The sequence below is a fragment of the Podarcis tiliguerta genome, assembly GCF_965153285.1.
Source record: "Podarcis tiliguerta genome assembly, chromosome: 5".
NCBI lineage: Eukaryota > Metazoa > Chordata > Lepidosauria > Squamata > Lacertidae > Podarcis > Podarcis tiliguerta.
This window is the reverse complement of record NC_139538.1, coordinates 39,375,709-39,390,329: the sequence shown is the minus strand read 5'-3', so window position 1 is coordinate 39,390,329 and position 14,621 is coordinate 39,375,709. Positions and strand designations below refer to the sequence as shown.

The following is a 14,621-nucleotide window of genomic DNA, read 5'->3' as shown; positions in this document are numbered from 1 at the left end:
GAGAAGGTCTCTGATTCCTTATAGTGAACTAGAATGAAATATTTTTGTGTTATGGGCTGATAGAAGTGAAAAGAGAAGGAGGGGAATCTCATATATTACTGTATCTGCACTGTTATATCTGAGTTGAACTACATCACCTGAGTTGTGTGAATGCTCTCTTATGAACACTCACTTCCCCATTGGCAAATATATTTTTGTAAATTCCTAAATCTATAGTCTACGTGTTTGTTTATAGGGTGACAGATGCCAATGATTAAAAATAAAAAAGCTTACATACTTTTAAAAGGTATGTAGAAGAGGAAGTTCTAGCAGGGCAATTTTTTATTAAGGGCTGAGGAAAGCTGCACCTGCCCAAAATTCCTCTTCTGTACAATCACTAAAGTCAAGGAACACCCTTTTGCTCTTAGTAGATGGTAAAGATTGCAGACTTATACAGGAATGTTTTTTGGTGGGATCTTATCCACATGGTAATTGCTAGAATAGGCTGCAATAAAACCTAAATGTTTCCTTGATTTTGACTTCATTTGTCCTACTTATCTTTTTTTGTCCAGTGTAGCCTGATTCCACGGTTCGTCTTTTTTTGTTCTGTTCTGCTCTATTAGCTGTTTCTAGCTGAAGTTATTCCAAAACTGGGAGAGAAATCCATTTTAATGTTGTTTGGATTTACCCTTAGAGCAGGCATGGAAAGCCTCCAGCCCTCAAGCCAAATTAGGCCAATCAAGAGTTCTGTGTTCTCCACGCCATGCCAACCTGCCCCACACCTGATATTTTAGATCAGTTGGGAACTCCTAAATACAGTAGAACCAATCCCTACTGAAAGTTGCCATCAGTCAGTTGACAAGTGGTGACTTTAAACCCTGCTGCATATTTTTTTTTGGTGGCATAGTTGGAACCCAACTTACACTTACATAGGAACCTTCTTTGTAGCTGGACTTGAGTTCAAGCAAGGTTATAAAGGAAAAATGGGTCATCTCATGTCCTGGTAACAGGTGATTGACAGATGGCCAGTCAAAATGGCTTGCAGGGGGTGGGAGAGTTCAGGATCTGGGTTGCTGGCCCCACTTCTGCCTCATAATCAGAGGATGACAACCATATATTGCCTGTTCTACCTAGTAGACACAAGGGATTTCTGTTCTGCTCTGCTTTGCTCTATTCTGTTCTTTCCATGATTCATTAATTCCTAGTTTTTCTTTCTTGCAGGAAGGACAGAATCCAGGTCCTCCACCATTGATACCAGGACTGGGACAGCATGGAGGCCCAGGGCGCCATGGCCCTCACAACCAAGGACCTGGTCCTAATAAAGGTAATTAAATTCACTTTTCCTTTAGAACAAATGGCATAAGCTCACTATTATTGCAAAGCAAGCTTTAGCACAATTCAGTGCTTTATAGTTCTTTGGGGCTTTAATCCATAGACTAAGTCAGGCAACATGTGTCTTTATTTTCTCTCTTACGATACGCTGGGTCTGGAATTCTCTCCCCCTGTAAATATGTTCATTCTCTACCCTAATGATTTTCTGGCATAGGTGAAAATTTCCTTGTTTCTTCAGGTCTGGAGCAGTGGGTGGTGCTGATTTAGGAGAAATTGTGCTCTTTGTTGGGTTGTAGTATAATGTATACTGGTTTTAGGTTTATATTTTATGGTTGAAGGATTTCATTTTGTGATTTTTTTTTTATTGTTACATTTTAGTGGAATAGTTTAAGGTGCTCTGTGAACCTTTAAGTTGAAAATTAAGGTACAAATTAACAAAATTAAATGATTAGTAGTGGCGCCCGCCCTGTGGAATGCCCTCCCATCAGATGTCAAGGAAGTAAACACCTATCTGAATTTTAGAAGACATCTGACAGCAGCCCTGTTTAGGGAAGTTTTTAATGTTTGATCTTTTATTGTGTTTTTAATGTTCTGTTGGGAGCTGCCCAGAGTGGCTGGGGAAATCCAGCCAGATGGGCAGGGTATGTATGTATGTATGTATGTATGCATGAATGAATGAATAAATCATTGCCTTTTGGCACAGTAGGGACCAGTGCGACAAACAGCACTCATATACTAATATATAATATACTAGTATATAATATAATATGTGTACCATTAAAACAGGTAAAAGTTTTATAAGAATATTTTGCTGATAGTTGTAACTTCATTGTCGGCACTTACGAAGTACATTCAGTTATACCTTTTATATTATTAATATTTTGTTACACACACATATTTCCTTTATCTTAAGGTGATTCTCGTGGGCCGCCAAACCATCACATGGGCCCTCTCTCAGAAAGGCGGCATGACCAGAACAGTGGTGGTCCTGATCATGGCCCTGAGAGGGGCCCCTTCCGAGGTGGTCAAGATTGGGGTGATGGTAGAGAAAATAGGGGCATGCCAGACAGAAGGGGACCTCATCCAGAGTTCCATGATGACTTTGATCGACCAGATGAATTTCGTGAAGACTTCCATCCAGACAAGCGATTTGGCCATCGCTTACGTGAATTTGAGGGACGGGGAGGCCCACCCCAAGAAGAGAAGTGGAGACGAGGTGGTCCAGGCCCACCTTTCCCCCCGGACCACAGAGAATTCAATGAGGGAGATAGCAGAGGTCCAAACCGTGGACCTCCTGGGCCTTGGGAGGGACGGAGACCTTCAGACGAGAGATTTCCTCATGAGCCTGAGGATGCACGGTACCGAGGAAGAAGAGATGAGAGGTAAAAATCATACAATGTTTATTATTCGATGATGAACAGTTATCTCCTGGTTTCATATTAAAAGAAATGAACCTCATTTAAGTGAATTTGTACATTTTATGAAAATAGAAATTCCTGTTTGTAGGAACTCATCAAATCATTTATTAATAAAATTATGAAAATTACATTCTACAAAGTTCAGTTTTCATAACGTGAGCACTAGGTCACAACCAAGTGGACTCATAGAATCCAATTGTAGAGTTGGAAGGGATTCCGGGGGTCATTTAGTCAAACCCCCCTTTATTGTAGGAATCTCAACAAAAACATCCATTACAGATGGCCATCCAACCACTGCACAGAAAACCTCCGAGTCTATTCTACTGTCAAATAGCTCTTACTGTCAGAAAGTCCTCCCTGATAATTAGTTGGAATCTCCTTTCTTGTAACTTGAAGCCATTGGTTTGGATCCTATGCTCTGGAGCAGGAGAAAACAAGCTTGCTCCAGCTTCCATGTGACAGCTCTTCAAATATTTGAAGATGGCTATCACCTCTCATCTCAGTCTCCCCTTTTCCAGGCTAAACATACCCAATGCCCTCATAAGACTTGGTTTCCAGACCCCTGATCATCCTAGTTGTCCTCCTCTGCACACATTGCAGCTTGTTAATATCTTTCTTAAACTGTGGTGCCCAGAACTGGACACAGTATTTCAGGTGTGGTCTGACCAAGGCAGCATAGAGTGGTAATATTACTTCCCTTTATCTGGACACTATACTTCTGTTGATGCAGCCTATAATAGTAGTAGCTTTTTTTGCTGCTGCATCACACTGTTGACTCATGTTATGCTTGTGGTCCACCAAGACCCCTGGATCCTTTTCACTTGTACTGCTAGTAAGCCAGGTGTCCCGCATCCTATATTTGTGCATCTGGTTCTTCCTGCCTAAGTGCAGAACATTACATTTGTCCCTATTGAAATTCATTTTGTTACCTTGTTCCCAGTTCTCCAATCTGTTAAGGTCATTTTGAATTGTGATTCTGTCTTCTGTGGCATTAGCTACCTCTCCCAGTTTAGTGCTATCTGCAAATTTGATGAGTATCCCCTCAATTCCTTCATCTAAGTTGTTTATAAAGACGCTGAAGAACAATGGGCCCAGGACAGAACCTTGCAGCACCCCACTTGTCATTTTTTTTAGGATGATGAGGAACTATTAATGAGTACTCTTTAGGAGTGCGTAGCAAGAGGCTTGGGTATAATCAGTGGAACATTTAATCAGAATTATTGAAAAGCCGCTTTTATTGATAATGACTTTCATACAACATAACATGTATTTAAATTTGACTGATTAAACAATTGGAAACCAGACAGCTAACTAAATAGTATTCAACTGGTTGAAAACTTTAGTTTCTGATTCCTGGAAAAGGTACAAAGTAAATAATGTTTTTTAATAATACAATCCCATTCCAGCAATGCGGAGAAATTGGGCATTTTTTATAGTAGTTGGAATTTCTGAATAGACAATGGAATTTTTCAGCATGGAGCTACATAGCTTCAAGTATATTCTTATGCTAATTTATATTTCTTTGGTTCAGCTATAGGAGAGGAACACCCTCAAGACATGAGGGCCGGGGATCCAGGGGAAGGGACAGCTTTTCTGGGCCTGACGACTTTGTGCCAGAAGAAAAGTTTGACTCCTCAGAGGATAACGCAAGAGGAAGAGATCATGGTGGCCGGGGGCGAGGTCGGGGTGCTGCTAGAGGTAAGAGAGCTTTGGTGGATAATTTATACTCAGCTGAGGAATGTATTGGTGCAGTTAGAATTTTTATAATTGTTCTTTCAACTTCTTTGCATCCTTTGTCCATTGATTATACAGGGGGACGGAAAGGTCTGCTTCCAACGCCAGATGAATTTCCTCACTTTGAAGGAGGCCGTATGGATGGAAATCGAGAACCAGGTGAAAATATATTACTTTATGCAAGACTGACCACCATCAAATGTGCTGTCCCTTCTGTTTTCCAGCTGCAGCTTAATACAGTTGTTACTGTACTTCATAAATAGCTTAATGGCATCTAGAAGCACTTCACCAGATTTTATATTAGCATTTATCTGAATACTGTATTACAAAACGGGGGGAAAGCTGAATAGGCTACCATATGATCTTTCTTACTGTTTTTAAATTCTAGATAGATACAGACAGATACATGGAACTACAGATTAAAACTGGCCAGGTTTTTCCTATCATGATCCAATGGTCCTCAATCTGTTTTAGGTTTCTCCAGCAACCCCCTTCAGTTCCCTGTTGGGGTAAGGGGTGGGAAATATTTAGCGCTCTGGCTGAATCTGGCACACAAATTTCAACCAAACCTCATACATAAGAAGTTAATCAGCAACAGATTGCAGAAACTATCCCATTTTTACAGAGAAGGCAGATTATTTCAGAGAGACACATTTTTCCTTATTATAATGGACTTTGAGGCAGGCCTGTACAGTTCAGATAATCGGTAATGAGACAAAGTTGCTTTCCCGTCCTTGTTGGGTGTTGCAAAAGAGGTTTCCCTTTCTCAGTGCCCAGCATGCAAATACAGAGGAGGTTCTTGCAGAGGAAGAATGAGCTCTGCTGCTTGAAGTTTTTGATAAGGGAGGTACTCATGAACCATAGAAAGCCACATTTTTACCATAATCTACTCCCCCAGTCTCCTTCAGTAGCACCAAGAGCTTGGTGATTTTTCTGCAAGCACTGTTCTTGTTCCTTTCTCACAAGAAATATGTCCATTGCCTGTTTCCCTATCAATCTCTATCCCTTCTCTGTCTAATGAAAGCAGAAAGTACAATCTCTACAGCAGCTCGCCTGGGGTGGAAAGGGGGTAGAACCTTCACCATCAGAGATAGTGGAACAGGAATTATTTGTGTGCTTAACTAAGAAAAGACAATGAGCCATCTTCCTGAGGTAAATTGGATGCTACAGAACATTTATTTCATTGTAATATTTACAAAAGATATTGCTAGAAGGGGTGCCAAGAAGAGATTCGTTGCTGCACTGTACCAACATTTGTCTCTCTTGTTTTTTCCCCCATCATGGTTAGGTCCCCGCCAGGATCATCCACCTCATGATGGTCATTCTCCAGCAAGTCGAGAACGTTCTTCCTCAATCCAGGGAATGGACATGGCATCACTGCCACCTCGCAAGCGTCCTTGGCATGATGGACCAGGAACCTCTGACCATAGAGAAATGGAAATTCAAGGAGGGCCTCCAGAAGAGAGGGGAAAGGGTAAAACATAATTCTTTGAGATTAGAGAATTGTCTCTAGAAATTTTAATTTCAAATATTAATGGAAATATCAATTTGGAAAATGTTGATTTATTTTATTTTTTACTGCATTGATATCAAAATTCCTATATGCAGTGCTAATTTTCCCTACCAGTTATCTTTAACTCTGCACTGTTTCTGCAGTGGAACAGGAGGCAGGAAACTGAGACACCATACTTTGATCTTCTGTATTGCATGACTAGAAAGCAAACAAACTAGTGCATTTTCTTAGTTTGCAATATTTTTATTCCAGGGCGTGGGAAGTCTGGACCTTCACAGAGAATGTCAAAATCTGGGAGATCCAGCTCTTTGGATGGAGAACACCATGATGGATATCATAGAGAAGAACCCTTTGGAGGACCTCCAGGAGGCAATAACCCTTCCCGAGGGAGGAGTGGGAGTAATTGGGGAAGAGGAAGTAACATGAACTCAAACCAGTCAAGGCGAGGAGGTTCTCGAGGTGGCGGAAGGGGTCGATAGAAGAGGTTATGACTGGGCAAGTCCCAGTCTTTCTAGGACAGTATTTAAATACACCTATTGCAGAATCATTGAGAAAGTAATTCTGCAGTCCCACAAACCTGGACTCTATAAATGGAGATAAATGAATGTGCATTAGTTCCTAAGAAGGTCTATTCAAAGATTAAATGCCAGCTAGTAATGCCATCACAACTACCTTTGTTTCATTCTCCTTGCCATCCCAGTCCCTCATCACTTCCATATTTCTTGCATTGATTTTTGAAGATAAAAGCTGGATGTTTTTTTAGTGTTGTGAGACATGGAGCACCTCCACAGAATTCAGTTCATGTCCAGAAGAACTTGTTTCTATATGTACAGTTGTCAGGAAAAAGTTGAGTTGTTTTTGTATGAATACAGAATGCAATTTGTCCAAAAATTAACAAATGGAGTTTGTGATTTTTTATATACATATTTTCACATCTTCCCTCTATCATTCCCCACACAGTATCTTCCATGTAGTATAAACTGATGCATAGACTGCATTCTTGTCTCTGGATACAAAAGCATCCAGTTGTCAGAATCTTGACAACTTACTAGTGTTATACTGATCTTGAGGGATATCAAACAGAAGCAAAATTTCACAAAACAAGACGTTATTTGAACAATCAGTGCCTATTTCCCCCAAAATTTGTGTGAAAGTATGCAGTGTCAATATTTGCCATTCACTGTGGACACAGTCACTGGAATTAAGGTATGAGTTGCAGAAACAATTCCTTGAGTGATCTTCTGACACAATCTTGAAAATGCAATTTCAACAGCTAATATTACCAAAGTTTTGGATTCTGGCTAGTAAAAAATACCCAGAATTGGCAAGTGAAGCTATTATCCATATTTCTCAACACTGGTGACCCTTAAAAACAAAACAAGAAACAGTTTAGCTGAAGGAAATGAGTTGCTTTTCTAATATCACCCCTTACTGGAATGAAATCTGGAAAAACAAACATGCTCAGGTGTTCCACTGAAAGTGTCTTTAAAAACAACAACATTGCTTTTCAAAAGCTTTTCTGTCTTTTTGCTAAAAGTCATTAGTGTTTTATTATTATTATTACTACTACTAAATAAGTAAACTATATATATTGCTCTAAATTATTATTTTAGGATTATTAATGTACATTATTAGCATTATTAATTATAAATCAAAAGTGAAAGTGGGTTCCATGTTGCAGGTTTGGACTTGGAAATGGGTCTTGGGTCTGGACAAGTTTAAAACCACTAAGGGTTATACTGCATACCAACCATGGAACAAAAAAATCACTGAGCCTTAAGATTTCTGTCACAAGGAATCAAAACTCATTGGCCTAGGCTTTAATTATTCAATTTTATTAACAAAAATGACACATTACACATATCTGCAAAGCAAGTGAATGTAAAGCACATACTGTACATGTTTCTCCAATTCTCTTTGGTAGACGGTTTATTCCAATAGTGAAGCCTACCCAACTGCAGAAGAAAAGAACTAGAAAACAGCACTCTGAAGTTTATTTTGTGCTTTTAAGTTTTGTTAAGTCTTTGTAGACATATTCTACAGAGAAGCTTTGCAGTCTCTACGTTATGCTGGTACATTTCTCCAGAGATGATCTGACAATATTAAAATATCTGAAAACCTTTTAGTTGTGGTCAGTGCAGAGACAATACTGGTTCCAGCTAGCTCTGGGAATGCCTGTTCCTTCCACCTCAACCACAGTTATGTGGGAAATATACATAGCAATCTTAAGCACAGTTATAACCAACCATCTAAAAAACAACAACACACCAGTAAAATATTGTTTTCAGCCCCTATTTAGATCTGAGGTTTTTTTAATGAGTCATTCAAATCAATTTCACTTCTGAAAGTGCTATCAGCTAGTTCTGTAAACACTCTATTGAGACCCAAAAGACTTCAAAATAAGTTTGCAAAAACTGAATGTAACTATTTCTTTCAAATGACAAGGGACTGAACAACTATGTATCACACTAATACAAAAACCAATCACTTACAGCCCAATCCTCCCAATGTTGGTGGCTTGTGGGAGGATAGAATACTATGCTTGTTACTCCCTGACGGCAAAGAGATGTGCTACTGGTTTACAGGGTGGGGCTCTACTATAGTGCAGGCTCCACCTTTGATGGGTGGAAAGCCAGCAATAAGACGTAAAATGGGTCAGGATGCCAGGACTCTGGATCCTGTGCTTCCTCTGAAAGGCTTGATCCCTAGGCTTCTCAGCTATGCTAGCCTGGAGCTGGCACAGCAAAAATATAAGAAATCCCCCTTCCACCCTGGCAAGCAAAAGCAGCAGAGTATGAGATAAAGCATGCTCTGCTCTATTGATATCAGGGCAGGGTTAGCCTACCTGTTAGGCTATGTACCTCGTTGTAAGTCCCTTTTAACTCAGCAGGGCTTCCTTCTGAGTAAACAGGATAGCACTGTTAAATGTGCTCTACAATGTGTCATGCTACTTAACACTATTTATTAAAGTCCCAATTAAAAGATTTCAGAATATTTTTATCACACAATTTAACAACACTTAGCACCATTTTGATTCAGATCTGCGGCATCTGCCATAGCCTGATTTCATTACAATGCAGGACCCACAAATAACAAGTTTGAAAATGTAAACAAATATGCCATCTTAATAGCAGATCACAACCTAAAGCCATAATCCTATGCATTTATTTTTTTTAAAAAGTCTCACTAGGACTTGCTTCTAGTAAACATGCACAGGATTGAGCTGTACACCAAGTAGTCAAGGTATCTATTCAGACATACTAGCTACTAAATTACTTTCAAGTTTTACACTTCATGTCCCACACTGATGCAGCATTTGTGTTTGAAGATAGTGCTCTAACGTTCCCACTACAGCAAGAAGCCTTTCTCAGTAACATACTTTTGAACTGGAAGTTATTTGCATATCATTTTTTATTGTTGTCAAAAATGTTTTATTGAGAGCTACAGACTTTGAAAAACTAATACTTTAACATTTGGCTGCAAACTCTAAGCCATTTTGCAAGGCTTACTTTAATGACTTCAAATAACACTAAGAGCCACAATTAAGAGGCAGCTTCAATGGTTAGTTTTAAAATTACATTATATGCAACTTACACTGCCAAAGTGTAGTGCTTGCAGCTGCTGTTGGTTTAAGTGGTTTACAGATTACATTTGTGGAGCAAAATGAACTTTACTCAGGTGATTTTGGTAGTGCATATTGATATATTAAATATGTCTATGTGATACCCATCCATCACACCACATATCAATACTTCTAAGCTGTAGCAAGAACTAGGAGCCTGTGCAGTTCAGATTTAACCCATGGGCTTACAAAAATCTTCAATGCAAACATGGAATAAGTTATGACAGAATCGTATATGACAGATAGCCCCATGATCCAAAGAAGTTGAGGATAATATATTCAGGCACAGCTTTTTCACATATATTGTGATTTCCCAGTCACAATGAGAGCATAACCCATTATGGCAGAATTAGGCCCCATGTCTATATTATAATTGTCTTTAAAATCACTGACGTGAACTTCAGCAATCTCATGGTCATGCCGTTTTGAATATGATCAGACATAGAAGTCATTGCTTGAGTAGGAAGTATGCTGGAAGTCAGCCCAAGAAAGAACTTGATGTTATGGATAAACGAAGTACTGTATATACTGATACTGCTGACTTTTAGTAAGGCAAGAGGTTACATAGCAATTGGGAATGTTATGATACTAGGGAACTGAATGGAAGCAAATCACAACAGCTTCCAAATTTATTTCCTGCTCTGGCTCTGAAAAGCTGAAGAGACAAACTGATGATTTGGACCATCTCATTTTAAAAGAGTATAAGGTTCAACTACTTGTTACCAAAAGCACACTTTTAGAGCAGCTTTTTCTGAAGGAAAAAGAGCTGATCAGGCCAGTAGTAAATAGCAACTTCTCTTTCCCCCTACCATGCATCAGAGGCTGGAAAGGATGAGGAACCATCCAGTCAGTAAACCTTCTCGAACACATACACACCAGAGTAGCCATCTCATCCTCATTCACTTGTGCTCTTCCTCTGGGTAGTGCAGAGATGGGGACTGAGCCCAACATAAAAGCAAGTGGGAGTGTCATTCTTGCTACTATTATATAGTCTTTCAGCCACTCTCAGCAGCAAGAGACAGGCAAGTGATGCTTGCCACTACTTGTTACAGACCATTCCAGAAGAAATGAACTATCTGCTTGTACTCTCTCTAAGCAGCGCAACACAGAGATGAGAACAGATTGGTTGCTTCTCCTTCAAAACAGAAGTGACATCATTGAAAACACTTTCATAAAAGCATGTTTTATGCAGTTGGGTTCTAAGACAAACAGATAGGTCTGGCACCAATGTGCACCCTCACAGAATCTGCCAACACATACTTGTACACTTGGCTGGGTCTGCCTGTTAAACAAACAAACAAAAAAGCTCATCACCTGCCGCTGAGAGGGCATCTGAGTGGCTCCACAGAGCAAGGGGAGACACAAAAAGACCTTTACCCAGTACCACTGTTAAAGCCCTTAATTGGTTCAATTGTTTGAGTAGCTTGTTCAGCCAAGTTCTTACACCTTGTTGCAATTAACTTCAACTATCCTTTTCAACTGCCTTGTGCGAAGGATGCAGTGTCCTGGTAAGGTTACTCAAGTGCTCCTCTGCCCTCGATTCGAAAAGATAAACAGTAAAGAAACGTTATCCTACAAAATGCCCCATGGGCAGTCGGGTCTGGCCTGGAGACGACGTCCCGTGCTGCGCGTTGGTTTGGAGACGGGCAAGGGGCTCTTTACCACAGACATCGATCTTGTTTTCCCACGTCCATGAAGGGCTTCGCCTCGACGACCGTCCTCACACGGGCAGAGTTTTGGACACGCTGCGTCGCACGGCGCCGCCCAAGAACCCGCCGACATAGCGCAGCCCGGTAGTCCCGCCAGGTACCGAAGACAGCAAGTAGACTCCGCCGGCTCCCAGCTGGACGACGGCCCCCAGCGTGGTGAGCAGGGTGCTGCGAAGCCCAAGCGCCGCGTACAGAGTGCCGCCCACCGAGGCTAAGTAAAGGAGGGCCAGGCCGCGGCGGTCGGGCTCGCCCAGGAGGCGGCTCGGGCCCCGTAAGAAGCCCGCGGCGCCCAAGGCGAAGGTGGAGCCCAGCGACCAGAGCAGCGCGAACTTGCGGAGCAACAGGAGAGACCCGTAGAGAGCGGCGAGGCCGAAGCAGAGCGCGGCCAGCAGCAGGCACAACGCGCTCCCCACCAGCCGCTGCCAGCGGGACAGACCCGTCGGCAGCCACGGATCCGGCTCCGGCTCGGCTGCCCACGGCCACGTCTCCGTCGCGGGGAAAGGGTTGATCCGGCCCAGCCAAGCCCCCAACCCCGAGCCGGGCTTCTCCGCCTCATCTCGCGGCTGGTTCTGAGGCGCCGACAGGGCCGCCGAGCTGCCGCCCGCCTTGGACTGAGCTAAGTACTCCTGCAATTGCCGGTTCAGATCCGCCATCTTGGGGAGAAGGCGATGGGCCTTGTGGGAAGGCAGTTGCCGATTGGTCAACTGTCGGCCGGAGTAATGCACTTCCGTGGTTTTTCTAGTCGCCAAGGGAATAGGGTTTGCGTCATCAAGGACTTGGATCTACTTTTTCCTTTAGAGGCGCTGAACTATAGAGATACGAAACTTAGAGAGTGACCATCATCTGGAGAAGAAACGCCAGTCTCTTTGGACCTTTCCCCCCCTTCCATAAGGCGGAATTGAGAGCTGGCGGGGGCGGGTTCTAGAATTTTACTATCGCTGTGATATGGCTGTGATTCAGTCAGAAACAATTACGTAGCGGTAACAAAGAAAGAAATGCTTGCTCTATCTTATTGTAAAAGTACTGTAACGGTATGCTAGTTTAATTAAAGTCATTTATTACTACAGCAGCTTCTCTTTGGGATGCCTCCCTGATTTCATTTGCCATGTCAAGATCACTATGAGCAATTTGGTCATGGGGCAGGGGTGGCAACTTGAATAAAATATTGGGGGTCCAGTTAAGCCCTGCCCCACATATGACCCGGTGAATGCACACTATTTGAATGGTAATGCCCATCAACTTGAGGCCCCCTCTATAGTTCTGCGCCCTTCTCATTCCTATAGAGGTTGGGTTTGGAGATAAGTGACCTACTGATTCTCTCCATTACATCAGGCTTCTGTTATGCCCACAGTGCTGTCTTATCAGTGCTGTCTTGCTCACTCCTGCTTGCTCATCTTGGCTCAGAGGCTTCCAGCTTTTGGCATATAAATGGTGTCTTACCTTCAAACGTATTTACCAGTTGCATTTCAGCCCTCTCTGAATTGCAACCATGTCCCCTTGCACTCTCGCTATCCGCCACTCCCTAACTTGAGGATGTTAAATAAGAAGAATGCGCGAAGATTAGTTTCAATAAGGGCAATAAGCTTGTCCTGAATAACGGCTGCAGATCTGAGAGGTTTATTGTTGAAAGGATAGCGCAGAGATTCCAGCATAACATTAGGTGGGAGAGGCATGTAATGGACTTCTGTGACTGCCCCTGAATGACCATAATAAGGATAAACCGAACAGCTTTAGGGGGGGTCTTCATAGTCTCCGCTGTCCCTTTGGGGCTGCTCCCACCGCGGTGCTTACACGAAGGGTTCCCATTCCCTACTCAGCCTACGGAGCACCAACAGCCGCGCCTTTAGCTCCCTACACGTCCCTCTCTTTCCCGCAAGCTTGGCTGGTGCCCTGCCGCCCAAGCGCTCCCACCGCCTGGCCCGCCCACCGGCCGGCCACGGCTATTTCATTATTTATTATTTCATTCCCTTTCTAGGAAAAGTATGTGCTGGGCCGAGCCGAGGGGCGGGAAGAGGAGGCAGCCCGTCTTCTGGAGGCGTTGGGGGGCGGCCCGCCACCGCGGCTGACCCAGGGCGGAGGACGGGCGAGAGCCAAGCGGGCCGGGCGCTGCTGCTGCCTGAGCCGGGGACCGAGTGGCTCTAGAGCGCGGGCGGGTCTCGTCCTCTCCTCACTTGTCAGGACAGCCACTGCCGCCGCCTCAGCGCGGGGCCGGGAGCCGCCATGACGGGCAGGTAGGAACTGAGCAGCAGGAGAAGCCCTCGGGGTCCCCTCGCCAGCGCCGGCGGTGAGGATGGGCGGAGAGCGACTCCGCGGCCTCTGGCTCTCAGAGCGGGCAGTTCAGCCCCGTTTCCAGTCGTGAGCCTTCCCGCCGCCGGCAGCCCCCTCCTGGCCGGTGATATTATCACTTGCACGCTCGGAGCAGCCCTTGGGAGTGCCCAGAAATCGGCCAGCTTAGCTGCTCAGGCTTTTCGCCCTTCCCTTCGGGATAAAAAAAAATGAAATGATGTCAGGGAGGTGTTTACGAATTGGGCTTTCCACGGAATTAGAGGCTGTATTTTTTTTTATTGCTGCAAACCGCTTGGTTAGGCCTTTTCAACATACAGCCCCTGAAAGATTCCTGTTCCACAATGCGTCCTTTTTAGGGTGCCCAAGACTCGCTGTTGCTTCTGCTACAACAGACTAACCCCACCCTGGAATGTGTGACGCTTGCCATTTTTGTTTTAATTGTTTGGTTCAGTAGTGTACTGTATATATATGCAAAGCCCAGACACTTAGCTGCTACTGGGCATGTGAAGGAAATAATGAAGGGAGCATCTCTCCAGCAAGGGCAGAGTGAACTTCCCTCAAGGAGGGACCGCAGAGAACTGGCAAAACAAAAGATGGTGCGGTTTGGGTACAGAAATATTGTAACAATGATAAAACAATCAAAGAGCCTTGTGGCAAATTAAAGACTAACAAGTTTATTATGACGGGAGGTTTCATGAACTCAAGCCCACTTTGCGAGATGCATGAAATTTAGTTGGCAGGTATAAAGGAGAAAATTTCAAGGTGGGAGTTGAATAGCAATGAGATGCAAAAATTGCAGTCGGTGAAAACTAGAGTTAAAATATATGTTTAAGGACCATGCCCGGAGGCAAATCTAGATGCTCTGCCCCTGTGTCATTCTGGTTACACTAGAACAGGATCTAATAATGGCATCCGCAATACCAGGGGTTTATTCACCTAGTGAGATTTATACTATCATCTGCCAACAGTACCCTTCATAGGACAGACAGGTCAGTCTGATAATTTAAATGGTAATATCCATAAATCAG

The 14,621-nt window shown here is 43.2% G+C and overlaps 3 protein-coding genes across 5 annotated transcripts in view; 2 read left to right on the top strand and 1 right to left on the bottom strand.

The window, feature by feature from the left end:
- The window catches only part of WDR33 (WD repeat domain 33), a 54,605-nt gene extending 47,730 nt beyond the window's left edge, over positions 1 to 6,875 (top strand). Inside the window, exons 17-22 of one of the 2 annotated variants that reach the window (XM_083443185.1) lie at positions 1,201 to 1,303; positions 2,225 to 2,693; positions 4,261 to 4,427; positions 4,542 to 4,622; positions 5,752 to 5,937; positions 6,229 to 6,875. In XM_083443185.1, the coding sequence (XP_083299311.1) occupies positions 1,201 to 1,303; positions 2,225 to 2,693; positions 4,261 to 4,427; positions 4,542 to 4,622; positions 5,752 to 5,937; positions 6,229 to 6,455 (1,233 nt within the window). In that variant the 3' untranslated portion in view covers positions 6,456 to 6,875. Of the gene's footprint in view, positions 1 to 1,200; positions 1,304 to 2,224; positions 2,694 to 4,260; positions 4,623 to 5,751; positions 5,938 to 6,228 lie in introns of both variants that reach the window. The other variant, XM_083443184.1, reaches the window with a different exon arrangement.
- Positions 6,876 to 7,758: 883 nt separating this feature from the next.
- SFT2D3 (SFT2 domain containing 3) lies at positions 7,759 to 12,955 on the bottom strand. The gene has a single exon (XM_083443406.1). It carries the CDS (start codon positions 11,958 to 11,960, stop codon positions 11,319 to 11,321), a length of 642 nt encoding a protein of 213 aa, XP_083299532.1. The 5' UTR covers positions 11,961 to 12,955; the 3' UTR covers positions 7,759 to 11,318.
- A 190-nt stretch (positions 12,956 to 13,145) lies between these two features.
- LIMS2 (LIM zinc finger domain containing 2) overlaps positions 13,146 to 14,621 on the top strand; it is a 33,494-nt gene continuing 32,018 nt past the window's right edge. Inside the window, exon 1 of one of the 2 annotated variants that reach the window (XM_083443343.1) lies at positions 13,146 to 13,538. In XM_083443343.1, the coding sequence (XP_083299469.1) occupies positions 13,528 to 13,538 (11 nt within the window). In that variant the 5' untranslated portion in view covers positions 13,146 to 13,527. The remainder of the gene's footprint in view (positions 13,539 to 14,621) is intronic. The other variant, XR_014511993.1, reaches the window with a different exon arrangement.

What these genes read in the sequence shown, in the direction of transcription:
- SFT2D3 (XM_083443406.1), bottom strand. Translation starts at nt 11,960, where the DNA reads ATGGCGGATCTGAACCGGCAATTGCAGGAGTACTTAGCTCAGTCCAAG.